Source organism: Scyliorhinus canicula, chromosome 5 (assembly GCF_902713615.1).
Source record: "Scyliorhinus canicula chromosome 5, sScyCan1.1, whole genome shotgun sequence".
Classification (NCBI taxonomy): Eukaryota; Metazoa; Chordata; class Chondrichthyes; order Carcharhiniformes; family Scyliorhinidae; genus Scyliorhinus; species Scyliorhinus canicula.
Genome location: NC_052150.1, coordinates 137,374,310 through 137,391,670, shown reverse-complemented (window position 1 = coordinate 137,391,670; position 17,361 = coordinate 137,374,310). Strand labels below are relative to the sequence as shown.

The 17,361-nt window shown below is 50.7% G+C and overlaps 1 protein-coding gene across 1 annotated transcript in view; it reads right to left on the bottom strand.

Moving 5' to 3' along the window:
* Positions 1 to 17,361, bottom strand: part of LOC119965686 — a 130,593-nt gene that overhangs the window by 51,041 nt on the left and 62,191 nt on the right. Inside the window, exons 3-5 of the mRNA XM_038796447.1 lie at positions 9,874 to 10,059; positions 3,357 to 3,538; positions 1,715 to 1,873 (exon numbers count right to left, since the gene is read on the bottom strand). Of these exons, the coding sequence (XP_038652375.1) occupies positions 1,715 to 1,873; positions 3,357 to 3,538; positions 9,874 to 10,059 (527 nt within the window). The remainder of the gene's footprint in view (positions 1 to 1,714; positions 1,874 to 3,356; positions 3,539 to 9,873; positions 10,060 to 17,361) is intronic.

Genomic DNA, 17,361 nt, shown 5'->3' with positions numbered 1-17,361 from the left:
CTTGTACCGACCCCCTCAGGGTGAATTTGACCCTCTCCAGCTGAATGAATCCCACCATGTCATTGATCCAGGTCTCCACGCTTGGGGGTCTCGCATCTTTCCATTGCAACAAGATCCTCCGCCGGGCTATCAGGGACACAAAGGCCAAAACACCGGCCTCTTTCGCCTCCTGCACTCCCGGCTCCACCCCAACCCCAAATATCGCGAGTCCCCAGCCTGGCTTGACCCTGGACCCTACCACCCTCGACACCGTCCTCGACACCCCCTGGCAGAATTCCCCCAGTGCCGGGCATGCCCAAAACATATGGGCATGGTTCGCTGGGCTCCCTGAACACCTAATGCACCTGTCCACACCCCCAAAAAACCTGCTCATCCTCGTCCTGGACATATGAGCCCTGTGCAGTACCTTGAACTGGATGAGGCTAAGCCTCGCACATGAAGAGGAGGAGTTCACCCTCTCCGGGGCGTCCGCCCATGTCCCCTCCTCAATCTGCTCCCCCTGCTCCACTTCCCACTTAGCCTTCAGCTCCTCTACTGATGCGTCCGCCACCTCCTGCATCACCTGGTAGATGTCAGACACCTTCCCATCCCCGACCCACACCCCCGAAAGCACCCTATCTCCTATCCCCCGTGGGGGCAGCAAAGGGAACCCCTCCACCTGCCGCCTAGCAAACGCCTTAACCTGAAGGTACCTGAACATATTCCCCTGGGGGTGCTCAAACTTCTCCTCCAGCTCACCCAGGCTCGCAAACCTCCCATCAATGAACAGGTCTCCCAACTTCCTTATGCCTGCCCTGTGCCACCCCAGGAACCCGCCATCAATGTTCCCTGGGACAAACCGGTGGTTTCCCCCGCAGCCGGGCCTCCACCGAGCCCCCCACTTCCCCCCTACGTCGCCTCCACTGCCCCCAAATCTTGAGGGTGGCCCCCACCACCGGGCTCGTGGTGTACCTCATTGGAGGGAGCGGCAATGGCGCCGTTACCAGTGCCTTCAGGCTCGTGCCTCCACAAGACGCCATCTCCATCCGTTTCCTTGCTGCCCCCTCCCCATCCATTACCCACTTATGTACCATCGAGACGTTAGCCGCCCAATAGTACCCAGAGAGGTTGGGCAGTGCCATCCCCCTTAATCCCTGCCCCACTCCAAAAAGACCGTCCTCACCCTCGGAGTCCCGTGCGCCCAAACAAATCCCATGATGCTGCTGTTCACCCTCCTAAAAAAGGCCCTCGGAATGAAAATGGGGAGGCACTGAAACAAAAACTAAAACCTCGGGAGCACCGTCATTTTAACGGACTGTACTCTACCCGCCAATGACAGCGGCAGCATGTCCCACCTCTTAAACTCCTCCTCCATCTGCTCCACCAACTTAGTAAAATTAAACTTATGCAAGGTCCCCCAACTCCTAGCCACCTGAACCCCCAGTTACCTAAAACTCTTCACTGCCCTTTTTAGCGGGAGCCTACCAATCCCCTCCTCCTGATCTCCCGGGTGTACAACGATACTATCGCAATTAACTGGTACACCAGTGGAAATATCTGGCTGAAATGAAAAACATACATTGCAAAATTCCCTACGACTATTTTTGAATACTCCTGAATATTCTTGGAATTGAAACTGAGCCAATACTCCAAAACTATTCAGAATTTCTATCAAATCTATTTGATTTAGTGATAAGTTAAGAATACCAAGTCACAGTACACTTCTAGAACTTACTTATCAAATAGTTTCCAGGCTCAGTGTAGATCCAGACAGGAGACAAAGAAAAAAATCCATTGGAGGTGACAGTGGCATTCAGAGTGCTGCAATTCGTACTATCCCAATGAATTTTCACCAGCACATAGGATAGGTCAGCTGCATTGAGAGTTCCAGTACCTGAAACAAGTCACCTGCATGAGGAATGTTACCAAAATAATTACCTAAAATGGTTTCTACTGCAGCAAAAATACTACAGCATACTTCTGAAAGGTGGATACATTTAGAGCTCCTGGAATAAAAATGGGGAGTCAGGCCAGGTGGGGGAAATGGCGTGCATGCAGGAGAATAAGTCAGGAATAATAACCATCAGGCATGTTTGCAACCCTGTGCATCCCAGATCCACCTGGAAACCAGTGGGCCAGAGCCTGAAGGTTGAGGTCATGTTCCTTAAATGTCATGTGAATTGTCTGAAGTGGTCTCAGGGATGCAGGTAGGTGCTTTACGTGGCTCTCTCTCGCTCTCTCCGTGATGGAATCACACTGCACCTAGTCATGGCCAGAGGAACTGATTTTTAATGAAGGAGATTGTATCTTTCTCAACATGACAAGGAGAAAGAACTTCCTTCTGAGAGTGTTTGATAGGGAAGACAAGAACATGATGTACAACTTGTGAGGGAGTCCAAAACTACATAAAGAAATAAGATAGACCCAAATGGAAAATTCTCAAGGGATTTCTTCACCCAAAAAGTGGTAAGAACATGAAATACAGTGCCACAAGATGCAGTTAAAGAATAGCATAGTACAGTTAATCATACAAAGAATGGAATAAAAAGGTGTACCATTATAGTTAGGTGAGTAAAGTAAATGTCAAGTAATATTGCCTAGAGGCTGGTTTAGCACAGTGGGTGAAGACAGTTGGCTTGTAATGCAGAACAAGACCAGCAGCGCGGGTTCAATTCCCTTGCCAGCCTCCCAGAACAGGCGCCGGAATGTGGCGACTAGAGGCTTTTCACAGTCACTTCATTGAAGCCTACTTGTGACAATAAGCGATTATTATTATTATTCATAGTCCCAGATGACCAGACGCTGCAGTTCCCTTTGAGGGAGTTGACTGGTGGTAATTTAACCTGGGGGTCAGCATACCTCAGGTGAGGTGCAAGGTTGAGAAGGTAGGGCCTTCATGAATAACCTCAGCCGGTTAACTGGAATTGAACCCCAGCTGTTGGCCTTGCTCTGCATCACATACCAGCTGTCGAGCCAACTGAGCCAATCCAGCCCTCCCCTGGTTTCGGTGAAGTAGGGAGGGAGGAGGTTCATGTAAAACCTGAATGGCAGCATGGAACTGTTGGACTGAGCAGTCCATTCCTTGATGCAACTTCGAATTTCCAACTGCTGCAGCATTACCACAGTCACTTCCATCTTGAGATTGGATATAACAAATTCCTGCCTCTTCCTGATTGAGCTCCGCTGCAAGGATCAAAGGCCTATTTACTGCTCAACAATCTCACACAAATAGCCTCAACCGAGAAATATCGGCAGGATACAGCACATCCTAATCTATTTTGCATTTATTTTATAATTAAATGAATTTTAACTTTCGTACATCGGCTTCTGTTCATTTGTTATTCGACACAATTTAATAAAAGGATCTTTCTTCTTACCAATAGCATTTTCCACAGGACTAGCCAAATACCCACATACTTCCAGCAGGAATGGTTTCCGGGTCTGTACTTGATCTGCTATAAGCATCAAACTAATGTCCCTTATGTATGGTCCAATTGTTTGATACACAGCCATTTGACTTTTGCCATCTCCATATAATAAGCAAACACTGCCAAAGCATCTGTCAACAATAAAAAGGTTTCATCAGAAAGAAACTAAGCACATGAGGCAAAAGCTAGTCTCATTGAGGAATAACATGAAGGCAGAACAGCATCAATATTTTTAAAGCAATGCAAGTGGCCATGAACATGGATACGGAGAGATTGATCATTCCACCTGCTGATGAAAAATGCTTGGTTAACGTAAACCTAATTCAAAATGGGCCCAGTGCCTTTGCACAAGATAGCCCAAACCCCAACAGAAATTGCCAATTACATTTAGAGAAGCCAAAATATTGCTGGTGGGAGAAGCAAGAAAATGGCATTTAAGAAAGATAGTGCTTTGCTGCTTGCAACACCGACATCATTTATCTCAAAGCTACATAAAAAGATACTGAAAATAAGAAAATTGATCATAGCTGTTTGTAACATTGCAGACTAGGAACAGGTTTTTCACAATGCATGAAGCAACCTGGGCTAGGAAGACGGTTGTGGTTGTTGAGGACCAATCATCTCAGTCCCAGGACATCACTACTGGAGTTCCATGGGGTAGTGACTTAATATTAGGAAAACAAAGGTAGTTTTAAGGGATTTATATTTGTACTGGTAAACATTAGAAATAAGGTATACTTTAGGTGGGTTTAATTTAATATTTCTGTGCCTGGAAGGGACCGAGAATTAAATTCATGCTGGACAAAGGGTGTTTGAGTGTGTGGAAGTTGATTAAGTTCCAACTGTGTTTCTCTTGTGATAGAGGGAGCTAGGTATGTGGAATAAAAATAATTGCTTGGCAACCAGAGACACGCGTAAGGGGAAAAACTTTCCTTTGTTCTTTAGTTTTAATTGGAAGTCAGAGCAACCCATGCAGATAAACCGCTGGAGAGGGAACATCTCCCACAGCACTACTAAAAGCAGTTGGGGACAGGGGTACAGTGAGAAGGCAGCTCTCATAGCTCTGCTCAAAGCAGTAACATTCAAGAAAGCAATTTTGAGAGGAATGAAAGGACGGTTGGTGCCATTCTCGGATCTTCCTGTCCAGTTATAACATAGATCGTGACATTAGACCCAACCATCTTCAGCTGTTTTGATCAATAACCTGTCCTCCATCATAAGGTCACAGATGGGGATTGATGCACTATCAATTATGCAAAGACGAGAGTAGGATGCAATCGAGGCTTTATTACACTGAGATGTGCATCCTCCTACAGCAGCTGACGAATTGGCTGCTGTACGGGGAGCACACATATTTATACTCCGCCTACTGGGCGGAGCCAGCAGGCAAGGCTCTACCCCCGTACCTGTAGTACAAGGGCCTTACCATAAAGCACCTAAATCGACATCCTATATATATAATATATACATCAGTGGTGACTACCACATTCACACCCTGTTAAAAATGCGTCCAGCGGGGGTGGTGTCGAACTATATACAGGAAATTGTGCTTTAAAAGTACAGATAATGTTACAAATTCAAGCAGTCCGGTGCCTTGATCTGTCGTCGAGAGCGCCGCAGTGCTGGTGGTGACTACGGCGGCAGCTTGGTCTTTGGTGACTCCGGGAGCGTGTCGAAATCCTCTTCATCACCGGGTGTGGGCAAGGGGAGGACAGAGTGTCCCGGAGCGGGGGCTGCGGTGCGCCAGGGGAAGGGAGGGTGGCACCGGGTCGGAGTGGGGGTGGGTGGGTGTGTGTGGAATAAGCTGGTGCCAGGTCCCTGAGGGAGACTGTGTCTTGGCGGCCGTCGGGGTACGCTACGTAAGCGTACTGTGGGTTGGCGTGAAGTAGCTGTACCCTCTCAAACAACGAGTCCACTTTGTGGAGTCAAACGTGTCTGCGGAGGAGAACGGGTCCTGGAGCTGCCAGCCATGTCGGGAGTGAAACCCCGGAGGTAGACTTCCTGAGGAAAGCAAAGAGACGTTCATGGGGGGTTTCATTACTCGCGGTGCACAGGAGCGACCGAATGGAGTAAAGTGCGTCGCAGAGGACCTCCTGCCAGGGGCAGGCCGAGAGATTTCTGGACCGGAGGGCCAGCTGGACGACCCTCCAGACCGTCCCATTCTCCCTCTCCACCTGTCCGTTTCCCCTGGGGTTGTAGCTGGTTGTCCTGCTCGAGGCAATGCCCCTTTGAGCAGGAATTGACGCAGCTCATCGCTCATGCATGAGGATCCCCGGTCGCTGTGGGTGTAGGCGGGGAAACCAAACAGAGCGAACATGGTGTTGAGGGCTTTGATGACGGTGGCAGACGTCATGTCGGGCATGGGGCGGCAAAGGGGAATCGGGAGTATTCATCGACCACACTGAGGAAGTGTGTGCTGCGGTCGCTGGAGGGGAGGGGCCCTTTGAAGTCAACGCTGAGGCATTCAAAGGGGCACGAGGCCTTCACCAGGCGCACACGGTCTGATCGGTAGAAGTGCAGTTTACACTCCACGCAGACCTGGCAGTCTCTAGTGATCGCTCTGACTTCCTCGATGGAGTAGGGCAGTTTGCGGGCCTTGATGAAATGGTAAAACCGGGTGACCCCTGGGTGACAGAGGTTGTCGTGCAGGGTCCGGAGTCGGTCCACTTGTGCGCTGGCACATGTACCGCGGGATAGGGCATCGGGGGGCTCGTTGAGCTTCCCGGGGTGATACAAAATCTCGTGGTTATAGGTGGAGAGCTCGATCCTCCACCTCAAGATTTTATCATTTTGGATCTTGCCCCACTGTGTGTTATTAAACATGAAGGCAACCAACCATTGGTCAGTGAGGTGAGTGAATCTCCTGCCGGCCAGGTAATGCCTCCAATGCTGCACAGCTTCAACGATGGCTTGGGCCTCCTTTTCGACGGAGGAGTGCCGAATTTCGGAGGCATGGAGGGTGCGGGAAAGAACGCCACAGGCCTGCCTGCCTGGTTGAGGGTGGCGGCCAGAACGATGTCTGATGCATCGCTCTCCACTTGGAATGGTAACGTCTCGTCGACTGCATGCATCGCGGCTTTGGCGATGTCGGCCTTGATACGGTTGAAGGCCTGGTGAGCCTCGGCTGTCAGAGGAAAGACAGTGGATTGGATGAGTGGGCTTGTTCGCATAGTTTGGGACCCACTGGGCATAATACGAAAAGAACCCCAGGCACTGTTTGAGGGCCTTGGGGCAGTGGGGGAGAGGGAGTTCCACCAGAGGGCGCATGCGATCGGGATCGGGCCCCAGAACTCCGTTCTGAACCACATAGCCGAGGATGGCTAAGCGGGTCGTGCTGAACACGCACTTCTCCTGGTTATACGTGAGGTTGAGGAGAGTGGCGGTGTGGAGAAATTTGGCAAGGTTGGTGTCATGGTCCTGCTGATCATGGCCGCAGATAGTGACATTGTCCAGGTACGGGAAGGTGGCCCGCAGTTAGTACCGATCAACCATTTGGTCCATCTCACGTTGGAAGACCGAGACTCCGTTGGTGACGCCGAAGGGAACCCTAAGAAAGTGGTAAAGGCGGCCGTCTGCTTCGAACACAGTGGATGGGCGGTCCGCCTTGCGGATGGGGAGCTGGTGGTAGGCAGACTTCAGGTCCACTGTCGAGAAGACCCGGTACTGTGCAATCTGATTGACCATATCAGATATGCGAGAGACGGGGTATGCGTCAAGCTGCGTGTACCAATTGATGGTCTGACTATAGTCAACGACCATCCTGTTTTTCACCCCAGTTTTGACCACTACCACTTGGGCTCTCCAGGGGCTGTTGCTGGCTTTGATGATGCCTTCCCGAAGCAGCCGCTGGACTTCAGACCTGATGAAGGCCCTGTCCTGGGCGCTGTACCGTCTGCTCCTGGTGGTGATGGGTTTGCAATCCGGGGTTAGGTTTGCAAAAAGGGAAGGTGGGTCGACCTGAAGGGTCGCGAGGCCGCACACAGTAAGGGGTGGCAGGAGCCCGCCGAATTTCATGGTTAGGCTCTGGAGGTTGGACTGGAAGCCCAGGCCGAGTAGCAGGGCAGCGCAGAGGTTGGGGAGGACGTAGAGGCGGAAGCCACTGAACTCCATGCCCTGGACAGTGAAGATGGTGATGCAGTACCCCCGGATCTCCACGGAGTGGGATCGGAGGCCAGGGAGATTCTCTGGTTAGCGGGGTGTACCACGAGGGAGCAGCGCCTTACCGTATCGGGGTGAATGAAGCTCTCAGTGCTCCCAGAGTCCAGACGGCAGGGGATCTCATGTCCGTTAACTTTCACTTTAGTTGAAGCAGTCGCGAGGTTGTGTGGTCGAGACTGGTCAATCATGACCGAGGTGAGGCGCGGCTGGTCGGCGGCGGTTGCAGGCGATGAGCGGCTGGATGAGGTGCCCGATGGGCAGGGGTCCTGAGTCGGGTAAGATGGCGGCGCCAACGAGCGGCATGTGTCGTGGGGGAGGCAAGATAGCGGCCCCCTGGGGCTGCACATGTCGTGAGGAAGGCAAGATGGCGGCACCCGTTGGTCTTGGCAGGAACAAGATGGCGGCGCCCACGGGCCGCACGTGGCCCGAGGAGGGGAAGATGGTGGCGCCCACTGGCCGCACATGGGAGGTGCCAGGACAATAGCGGAAATTGAGCGGGCCTGGCACACTGCAGCTAAATGTCCCTTCTTGCCACAGGCCTTGCAGAGGGCGCTCCGCGCCGGGCAGCACTGCCGGTGGTGTTTTGACTGCCCACAGAAGTAGCATTTGGGCCCCCCAGGGTTGGTTGGCCGCCATTCGGCACAGACGTGGGGTTAGCTGAGGGCGGTCACTGATGGGGTCCACGATGGGGTGGCCGTCTGCGGAGTCCACGATGCACAGAGGGGGTGGGCCGCGCGGTCGGGGGCATAGGCCTGAATGTTGCGTAATGCAACTGCAAGTGAGAGCGCTAGTCTTTTGGTTGCCGCGAGGTCAAGCGTGGCCCCCTCTATGAGGCACTGGGGGTGTAGTCAGACACTAGGCCCGTAACAAATGCATCGCTCATTAGCAAATTCAAGTGTTCCGTGGCCGAAACGGCCTGACAGTCACAGTCTCTAACTAGTGCGAGCAGAGCGCGCCAGAAATCTTCCACCGACTCACCGGGAAGTTGGCGCCGCATGGAGGTGGTGGTGTCTGGCGCAGGTTTTGTTGGTCCGTTGAGCGTAGTTTTCCTTCAGTAGCGCCATGGCCTCTGCGTAGGTCGGTGTGTCCTGGACGAGTGGAAAGACATTGGAGCACAGCCGCATGTAAAGGATCTGGAGCTTCTGTGCTTCTGGAATTGTGTCTGGCGCAGACCCGATGTACGCTTCAAAACAGGCTAGCCAATGTTCAAAGTCCTTTTTGGCGTTATCTGCTTGAGGATGCAGCTGCAGGTGATCCGGCTTGAATTGAAATTGAAATTGAAAATTGCGTTTTGTCACAAGTAGGCTTCAAATGAAGTTACTGTGAAAAGCCCCTAGTCGCCACATTCCGGCCCTCAAGAGTATTGGCAGTCAGAGAGATCTAGGTGTACTGTGACAGGTCACTGAAAGGGGCAACACAGGGGGAGAAGGTAGTCAAGAAGGCATACGGCATGCTTGCCTTCATTGGCCGGGGCATTGAGTATAAGAATTGGCAAGTCATGTTACAGCTGTATAGAACCTTAGTGAGGCCACACTTGGAGTACAGTGTTCAATTCTGGTCGCCACACAATCAGAAGGATGTGGAGGCTTTAGAGAAGATGCAGAAGAGATTTACCAGGATATTACCTGGTATGGAGGGCATTAGCTATGAGGAGAGTTTGAATAAACTCGGTTTGTTCTCACTGGGACGACGGAGGTTGAGGGGCGACATGATAGTGGTCTACAAAATTATGAGGGGCATAGACAGAGTGGATAGTCAGAGGCTTTTTCCCAGGCTGGAGGGGTCAATTACTAGGGGGCATAGCTTTAAGGTGCGAGGGACAAGGTTTGGATGAGATGTATGAGGCAAATATTTTACACAGAGGGCAGTGGGTGCCTGGAACTCGCTGCCGGAGGGGGTGGTGGAAGCAGGGACAACAGTGACATTTAAGGGACATCTTGACAAATACATGAATAGGATGGAAATAGAGAGATACGGACCCAGGAAGTGCATAAGATTTTAGTTTAGACGGGCAGCATGGTCAGCACAGGCTTGGAGGGCCGAAGGGCTTGTTCCTGTGCTGTACTTCTCTTTGTTCTTTATTACGATTTTCAAGTCAGCCACCAGTGTCGACAGCTTTCAGCTCCAATATTTGTACCATGCAGTATCAAAGATAATCCATTACCTCACTTTAAAAGAGAGTGAAACTTCACCAGCTGAAAGAAGACATCTTATGTGGATGGACTACATTGCTGATAGAAATGAAATGGAACCGCCAATGATAGGAACAACAGACCTCAGAAGTCTCATACTTTACATACTGCCTTACCTGCTTATACATCCTGTGCTTAGGGAGAGGTTCGCTCTTGCTGTAAAGTTGCCACTTTTGGACAGGCTGGTATTCAGTAAAGTATCATTGCTGAGGAAAGAGTTGTAGTTACTTGAACTCCAGAATGTTTTGGTTTCATTGGCACAAACGCATTCTGTCCCACTTAAAAGCACAGTCAAGTCAAAGCTGGAAGTGAGAGAAATAATGAAGAGAGTTGCATAAGAGATGTGATTAAGTCAGACATTATTCTGATAAAATCTGTTACCGGGTTTGTGTATATGATTCATCTTCTGTTGCCTTTTGTTGTATTTGCTAAAAAATGTTGACGTTTCAATATTTACCAGTGTTAACAATGTAAGAACACAATGAATCTTTTGCATAACATTAATTGCATTAATTTATTCAATGTTCAGACTGCGGCAGCTTTTTGCCATGGCTCATTGACACTTGAAGTCCAAATAAATTTTGCCAGAAAATTCATGAAAATTTATGAATAAAACAGGTTTTTTTGTTAAAAAAATGTGCCATCTCTCTTCAATCACCATTTCCTGAATGTTTCGAAATGCAAACGTGTACCAACGATCCAAATCATTGAAATAGAGTATTTATTTGATTCATTTACGGAATGTGGGTGTCGCTGGTTAGGCCAGAACTTATTGCCCATCCCTAGTTGCCCTTCAGAAGGTGATGATGAGTTGCCTTCTTGAATCGCTGCAGTCCTTCAGGTGTACGTACACCCACAATGCGGTTAGGGAGGGAGTTCCAGGATTTTGCTCCAGCGACAGTGAAGGAACAACGATATGTTTCCAAGTCAAGATGATGAGTGACTTGGCAGGAAACCTCCAAGTGGTGGCATTCCTAGGTATTATTACAGAGAAATACAGCACAGAACAGGCCCTTCGGCCCACGATGTTGCGCCGAACTTTTGTCCTAGGTTAATCATAGAATTTTGGACAATTTTTCATGGCCAATCCACCCAACCTGCACATCTTTGGACTGTGGGAGGAAACCTGAGTATCCGGAGGAAACCCACGCAGTCACGGGGAGAATGTACAGACTCCACACAGACAGTGACCCAAGTCGAAATCGAACTTGGGACCCTGGAGCTGTGAAGCAATTGTGCTATCCACAATGCTACCGTGCTGCCCTTAAGAAGTTAACCTACACTCCATTATTCTACCCTAATCCAAGTACCTATCCAATAGCTGCTTGAAGGTCCCTAACTTTTCCGACTCAACTACTACCACAGGCAGTGCATTCCATGCCCCCACTACTCTCTGGGTAAAGAACCTACCTCTGACATCCCCTCTATATCTTCCACCATTTATCTTAAATTTATGTCCCCTTATAATGGTGTGTTCCACCCGGGGAAAAAGTCTCTGACTGTCTACTCTATCTATTCCCCTGATCAACTTATAAACCTCTATCAAGTCGCCCCTCATCCTTCTCCGTTCTAATGAGAAAAGGCCTAGCACCCTCAACCTTTCCTCGTATGACCTACTCTCCATTCCAGGCAACATCCTGGTAAATCTCCTTTGCACCTTTCCCAAAGCTTCCACATCCTTCCTAAAATGAGGTGACCAGAACTGCACACAGTACTCCAAATGTGGCCTGACCAAGGTTTTGTACAGCTGCATCATCACCTCACGGCTCTTAAATTCAATCCCTCTGCTAATGAACGCTAGCACACCATAGGCCTTCTTCACAGCTCTATCCACTTGAGTGGCAACTTTCAAAGAACTATGAACATAGACCCCAAGATCTCTCTGCTCCTCCACATTGCCAAGAACCCTACCATTAACCCTGTATTCCGCATTCAGATTTGTCCTTCCAAAATGGACAACCTCACACCGGTCAGGGTTAAACTCCATCTGCCACTTCTCAGCCCAGCTCTGCATCCTATCTATGTCTCTTTGCAGCCGACAACAGCCCTCCTCACTATCCACAACTCCACCAATCTTTGTATCATCTGCAAATTTACTGACCCACCCTTCAACTCCCTCATCCAAGTCATTAATGAAAATCACAAACAGCAGAGGACCCAGAACTGATCCCTGCGGTACGCCACTGATAACTGGGCTCCAGGCTGAATATTTGCCATCCACCACCACTCTCTGTCTTCTATCGGTTAGCCAGTTTGTTATCCAACTGGCCAAATTTCCCACTATCCCATGCCTCCTTACTTTCTGCATAAGCCTACCATGGGGAACCTTATCAAATGCCTTACTAAAATCCATGTACACTACATCCACTGCTTTACCTTCATCCACATGCTTGGTCACCTCCTCAAAGAATTCAATAAGACTTGTAAGGCAAGACCTACCCCTCACAAATCCGTGCTGACTATCCCTAATCAAGCAATGCCTTTCCAGATGCTCAGAAATCCTATCCCTCAGTACCCTTTCCATTACTTTGCCTACCACCGAAGTAAGACTAACTGGCCTGTAATTCCCAGGGTTATCCCTATTCCCTTTTTTGAACAGGGGCACGACATTCGCCACTCTCCAATCCTCTGGTACCACCCCTGTTGACAGCGAGGACGAAAAGATCATTTCCAACGGCTCTGCAATTTCATTTCTTGCTTCCCATAGAATCCTTGGATATATCCCGTCAGGCCCGGGGGACTTGTCTATCCTCAAGTTTTTCAAAACGCACACACATCTTCCTTCCTGACAAGTATCTCCTCAAGCTTATCAGTCTGGTGCTCTTATTCTTCTGGATGGCAGTGGTCATTGGTTTGGAACCTTGGTGTGTGCATCTTGGAGATGGTACACAAGGCTGCCACCGTGCACCAGTGGTGGAGAGTTTGATTGTTTGTGGAAGGAGGAGTACTCAAGTGGGCTGCGCTGTCCTGGATGGTGTCAAGCTTCGTAAGTGTTTTTGGAACTGCACTCATCCAGGCAAGTGGAGAGTTTTCCATTCCACTCCTGACTTGTGTCTTGTAGATGATGGACAGGCTTGGTTGGCCGGGGGGGGGGGGGGGGGGGGGGGGATTCAGCGATGATAATGCTATTGAATGTCAAGGGGCATGGTTAGATCCTCTCTTGTAGGTGATGGTCATTGCCTGGCTTGTACGGCAAGAATGTACCTTGCCACTTGTCAAGGTGTTGCTGCATTTGAACATGGACTGCTTCATTTTATGAGTCGTCGTGAATGTTGCTGAACATTGTGCAGTCATCTGCAAACATACCTACTTCTGACTCAACAGTATCAGGCACAAAGACAGAAAATAGTGGACAATCATCCAGACTCGAAATATTAGCTCGCTTATCGCTCCACAGATACGGTCATACTTGCTGAGGTTGTCCACTATTTTTTGTTTTTGTTTTCGGTTCCAGCATCCACAGTAACTTGCTTTTATCAACAGTCTTAGACATTGTTTGCAAACATTGATCTTAACTCAAACAGTAGTGAATTAGCAAATTGAAGAGTGAACCTACTACCCACAGTCCTGCAAAGGACAACAAATATTACTATAAGGGAGAAATCTGTGTCAGCCATCCGTAGTGTCAATTTTCAAGTTGCCATTCGGGCATAAATGTATTATCAAAGCTTGGCCACCCATTACACAAACCTACAATTTTAAAATCCACTGAAATTGAGACGAGTGATCTTCGGATGATAAGGAAATATACGAGGAGGTGAGAGTGACTGCCTGTGACGCCAAAGCAGCTTTTGACCAAGAATGGTGTTATAGACCCTTAAAATTTGAAGTTAATGGAATTCAGGGGGAAAACTCTCCACTGCTTTTATCATAAATGGAAAAATAACAATTTATACAGTGCTCCTAACACAATAAAACTTCACAAAACTTCAGAGGAGCACTACATGACAGGATACAGCCATTCCTTCACTGTCGCTGGGTGACAACTCTGGAATGAACTTTTTACCAACCCTTGTGTGTACCTACATCAGATGGCCTGGGGCGATTCAAGATGGTGGCTCACCATCACCACCTCGAGGACAATTCAGGTTAGCTAACAAATGCTGGCCCAGCCAATAATGCTAACATCCCACCATCTAATAAAAATATGTGCTATTTAAGTTAAATAAAATTTTATGCCAAGGAAAAAAAGTGCAAGAGTATTTAAAGGTGAAAATATCATGCGTGTACATAATGGGAAAATAGTTAAAAGTGGCCAGAAGGGATTTTAAACAGGACACTTAATTTGACAAATGGCAATAAATTCTTTTTTTTTAAAATATTTTTAATTCAAATTTCAACAATTTAACATTTTTACAAACACACACGACCCCCGCCCCACACCACCCAAACCCCACACCACCCCTCCCACTACCCCTTGATGGTAACCAGGTCCTCAAGTTGAAAATAAACAAACCCCATCTCTGGAGGAACCCCTCATCCGCCCCTCTGAGAGCAAACGTCACCTTCTCCAAATACACAAACTCCATTTGATTCCCAACCACTACCACACACAGTGGGGAGAAGCAGTCCACCGCTCCAACAGGCCCGCCTGCGAGCAATCAACGAGGCGAAGGCTAAATGGGTCTGCCCCCACACCCAACTGCAGCTCCGGCAAGTCTGACACGCCAAATATGGCCTCCATGGGGACAGGGCTCCAAGCCGACAAGCAGAACCTCAGACATGGTGCTGAAAACTACCCCCAATATTTCTCCAACTTTGGGCAGGACCAGAACATATGGACATGATTGGCTGGGCCCATCCCACACAGCTCACAACTATCCTCCACCCCCTCAACATTCCGTTTGCAGGACTTCCAGTTGCGGTAATGCGGAGCTAAGCCGCACGTTCGGTAGCTCCCGCTATTTTCGGTCTTTTGGGCTCTTTTACGAGCCCGTAGCGGTACTGGTTGGACTTTTCCCCGTGTGGGAACACCTCCTCTAAGATTCTCCACTAGTGGATGGCCTGGACCAGGAACGGAGCGGTCAAAAAATCGGCTTTGGAGCAGAGAAAGGTGTGAGGCAGGAAAGGCAAGATGGCGGCGGGCAGGGAATCAGCAGCGTGGCAGCAGTGGGCACGGGAGCAGCAGGAGCTGCTTCAGCGCTCCTTCAGGGAGCTGAAGGCAGAGATCCTGGAACTGCTTAAGGCCTCCCTGGACAAGCTCATGGCGACCCAGACGGCTCAGGGTGCGGAGATCCGAGAGCTTCGGCAAAAGGCCTCGGAGAGCGAGGACGAACTCCTGGGCCTGGCAGTGAAGGTGGAGTCGCACGAGGCGCTCCACAAGAAGTGGTCAGCGAGGATGGAGGAGATGGAGAACCGCGCCTGTCAGAAGAACCTGCGGATTCTAGGCCTCCCAGAGGGGTTGGAAGGTTCGGATTTGTGGGCCTATGTGTCTATGATGCTGAACTCGCTAATGGGTGCAGGGTCTTTCCAGGGACCCTTGGAGCTGGAGGGTGCCCATCGGGTGCTGCTGCGGAAACCCAAGCCAAACGAGCCGCCACGGGCGGTGCTGGTCCGTTTTCACCGCTTCGTCGACCGTGAGGGTGTGCTGAGATGGGCGAAGAAGGAGAGGAGTAGTAAGTGGGAGAATGCAGAGATCAGGATCTACCAGGACTGGAGTGCGGAGGTGGCAAAGAGAAGGGCTGGTTTTAATCGGACAAAGGCAGTGCTCCACAAGAAGGGGGTCAAGTTTGGCCTGTTACAGCCGGCACGCCTCTGGGTCACTTATAAGGACCGGCAGCTCTACTTTGACTCTCTGGAGGAGGCCTGGGCTTTCGTCCAGGCAGAGAAGCTGGACTTGAACTGAGGATTGGGGAACGGTGTACACAGCCCAGAGGCTCTGTCCTCCTTGGTATCCTTTCGCTTTTATCGGTTCTATTTGATGATGTCCTTTTTACTGTTCTGCTTTTTTGCTTTTTGGGACTGTTATCTGTTTACTTGGGCGTTTTGTTTCGTCTGTTTTTTTTCTCACTGGTTGAGAGTTTGGGAGTGGTTCGCAGTCCTGTTGGGTCATGTGCCCGTCTTTTCCCGTGTGTTGGGTCGGGGGGGCGGGGCTCAGGATGGAAGTGCGGGCTTCTTTCCCGCGCTGGAGGAGCAGTGGGCGGGGCCGGCACTGGGGGGGGGGGGGAGGCGCGGTGGTTGTGTTGAACTGGGGAGGGTCATTGGGGTGGCGGGAGCAGCCGGGGTCAGCAGGAGTCGGCTGACTTACGGAAGTACAAAGGCAGGGGTTACGCAGCTAGGGGGGGGGGCCCTAGCTTGGGGGGGGGGGGAGAATAGGGGGGTGTACCGGGTTGCTGTTGGAATGGCCGAGAAGGAGCTGGAGCATGTAGAGGGGGTCGGGATGGGGGTCTGGCGCTGTGGGGAACGGGCTGAGCGGGGGGCGCGGGCACATGGCGAACTGAGGAAGGGTAATGGCTAGCCGACGAGGGAGGGGGGCAGGTAGCCCCCTGATCTGACTGATAACCTGGAATGTGAGGGGACTGAATGGGCCGGTCAAACAGGCCCACGTGTTTGCGCACCTGAAGGGGCTGAAGGCGGAGGTGGCCATGCTTCAGGAGATGCACCTGAAGGTGGCGGACCAGGTTAGACTGAGGAAGGGATGGGTAGGCCAAGTGTTTCATTCGGGGCTGGATGCAAAAAATCGGGGGGTGGCGATCCTGGTGGGGAAGAGGGTGTCGTTTGAGGCGTTGAATGTGGTGGCGGACAGCGGCGGGAGGTATGTGATGGTAAGAGGCAAGCTGCAGGGGGAGTGGGTGGTACTGGTCAATGTATACACCCCGAATTGGGACGATGCGGGTTTCATGCGCCGCATGTTGGGCTGGATTCCAGATTTGGAGGCGGGTGGTCTGATAATGGGAGGGGGAATTTCAACACGGTGCTGGATCCGCCACTGGATCGATCCAGATCCAGGACGGGTAGGAGGCCAGCGGCGGCTAAGGTGTTGAGGGGGTTTATGGACCAGATGGGAGGGGTGGATCCATGGAGGTTTGCGAGGCCGAGGGCCAGGGAATTTTCATACTTCTCCCATGTGCGTAAGGCCTATTCCCGGATTGATTTTTTCATTATGAGTAGGGCGCTGATTGCGAGGGTGGAGGATGCTGAGTATTCGGTGATAGCCATTTCTGACCATGCCCCGCACTGGGTGGACCTCGAGCTGGGGGAGGAGAGAGACCAGTGCCCGCTTTGGCGCTTGGAGGTGGGGCTGCTGGCGGACGAGGAGGTGGGCGGGTGGGTTCGAGGATGTATCGAGAGATACCTGGAGGCCAATGACAACGGGGAGGTCCGAGTGGGGACGGTCTGGGAGGCGCTGATTAGAGGGGAGTTGATCTCCATCCGAGACCATAGGGAGAGGAGAGAGCGGAGAGAGAGGGAGAGACTGGTGGGGGAGATGGTGAGGGTGGACAGGAGATACGCGGAGGCTCTGGAGGAGGGATTGCTGAGGGAGTGGTGTAGTCTCCAGGCTGAGTTCGACTTGTTGACCACCAGAAAGGCGGAAGCTCAGTGGAGGAAGGCACAGGGAGCGGTGTATGAATATGGGGAGAAGGCGAGCAGGATGCTGGCGCACC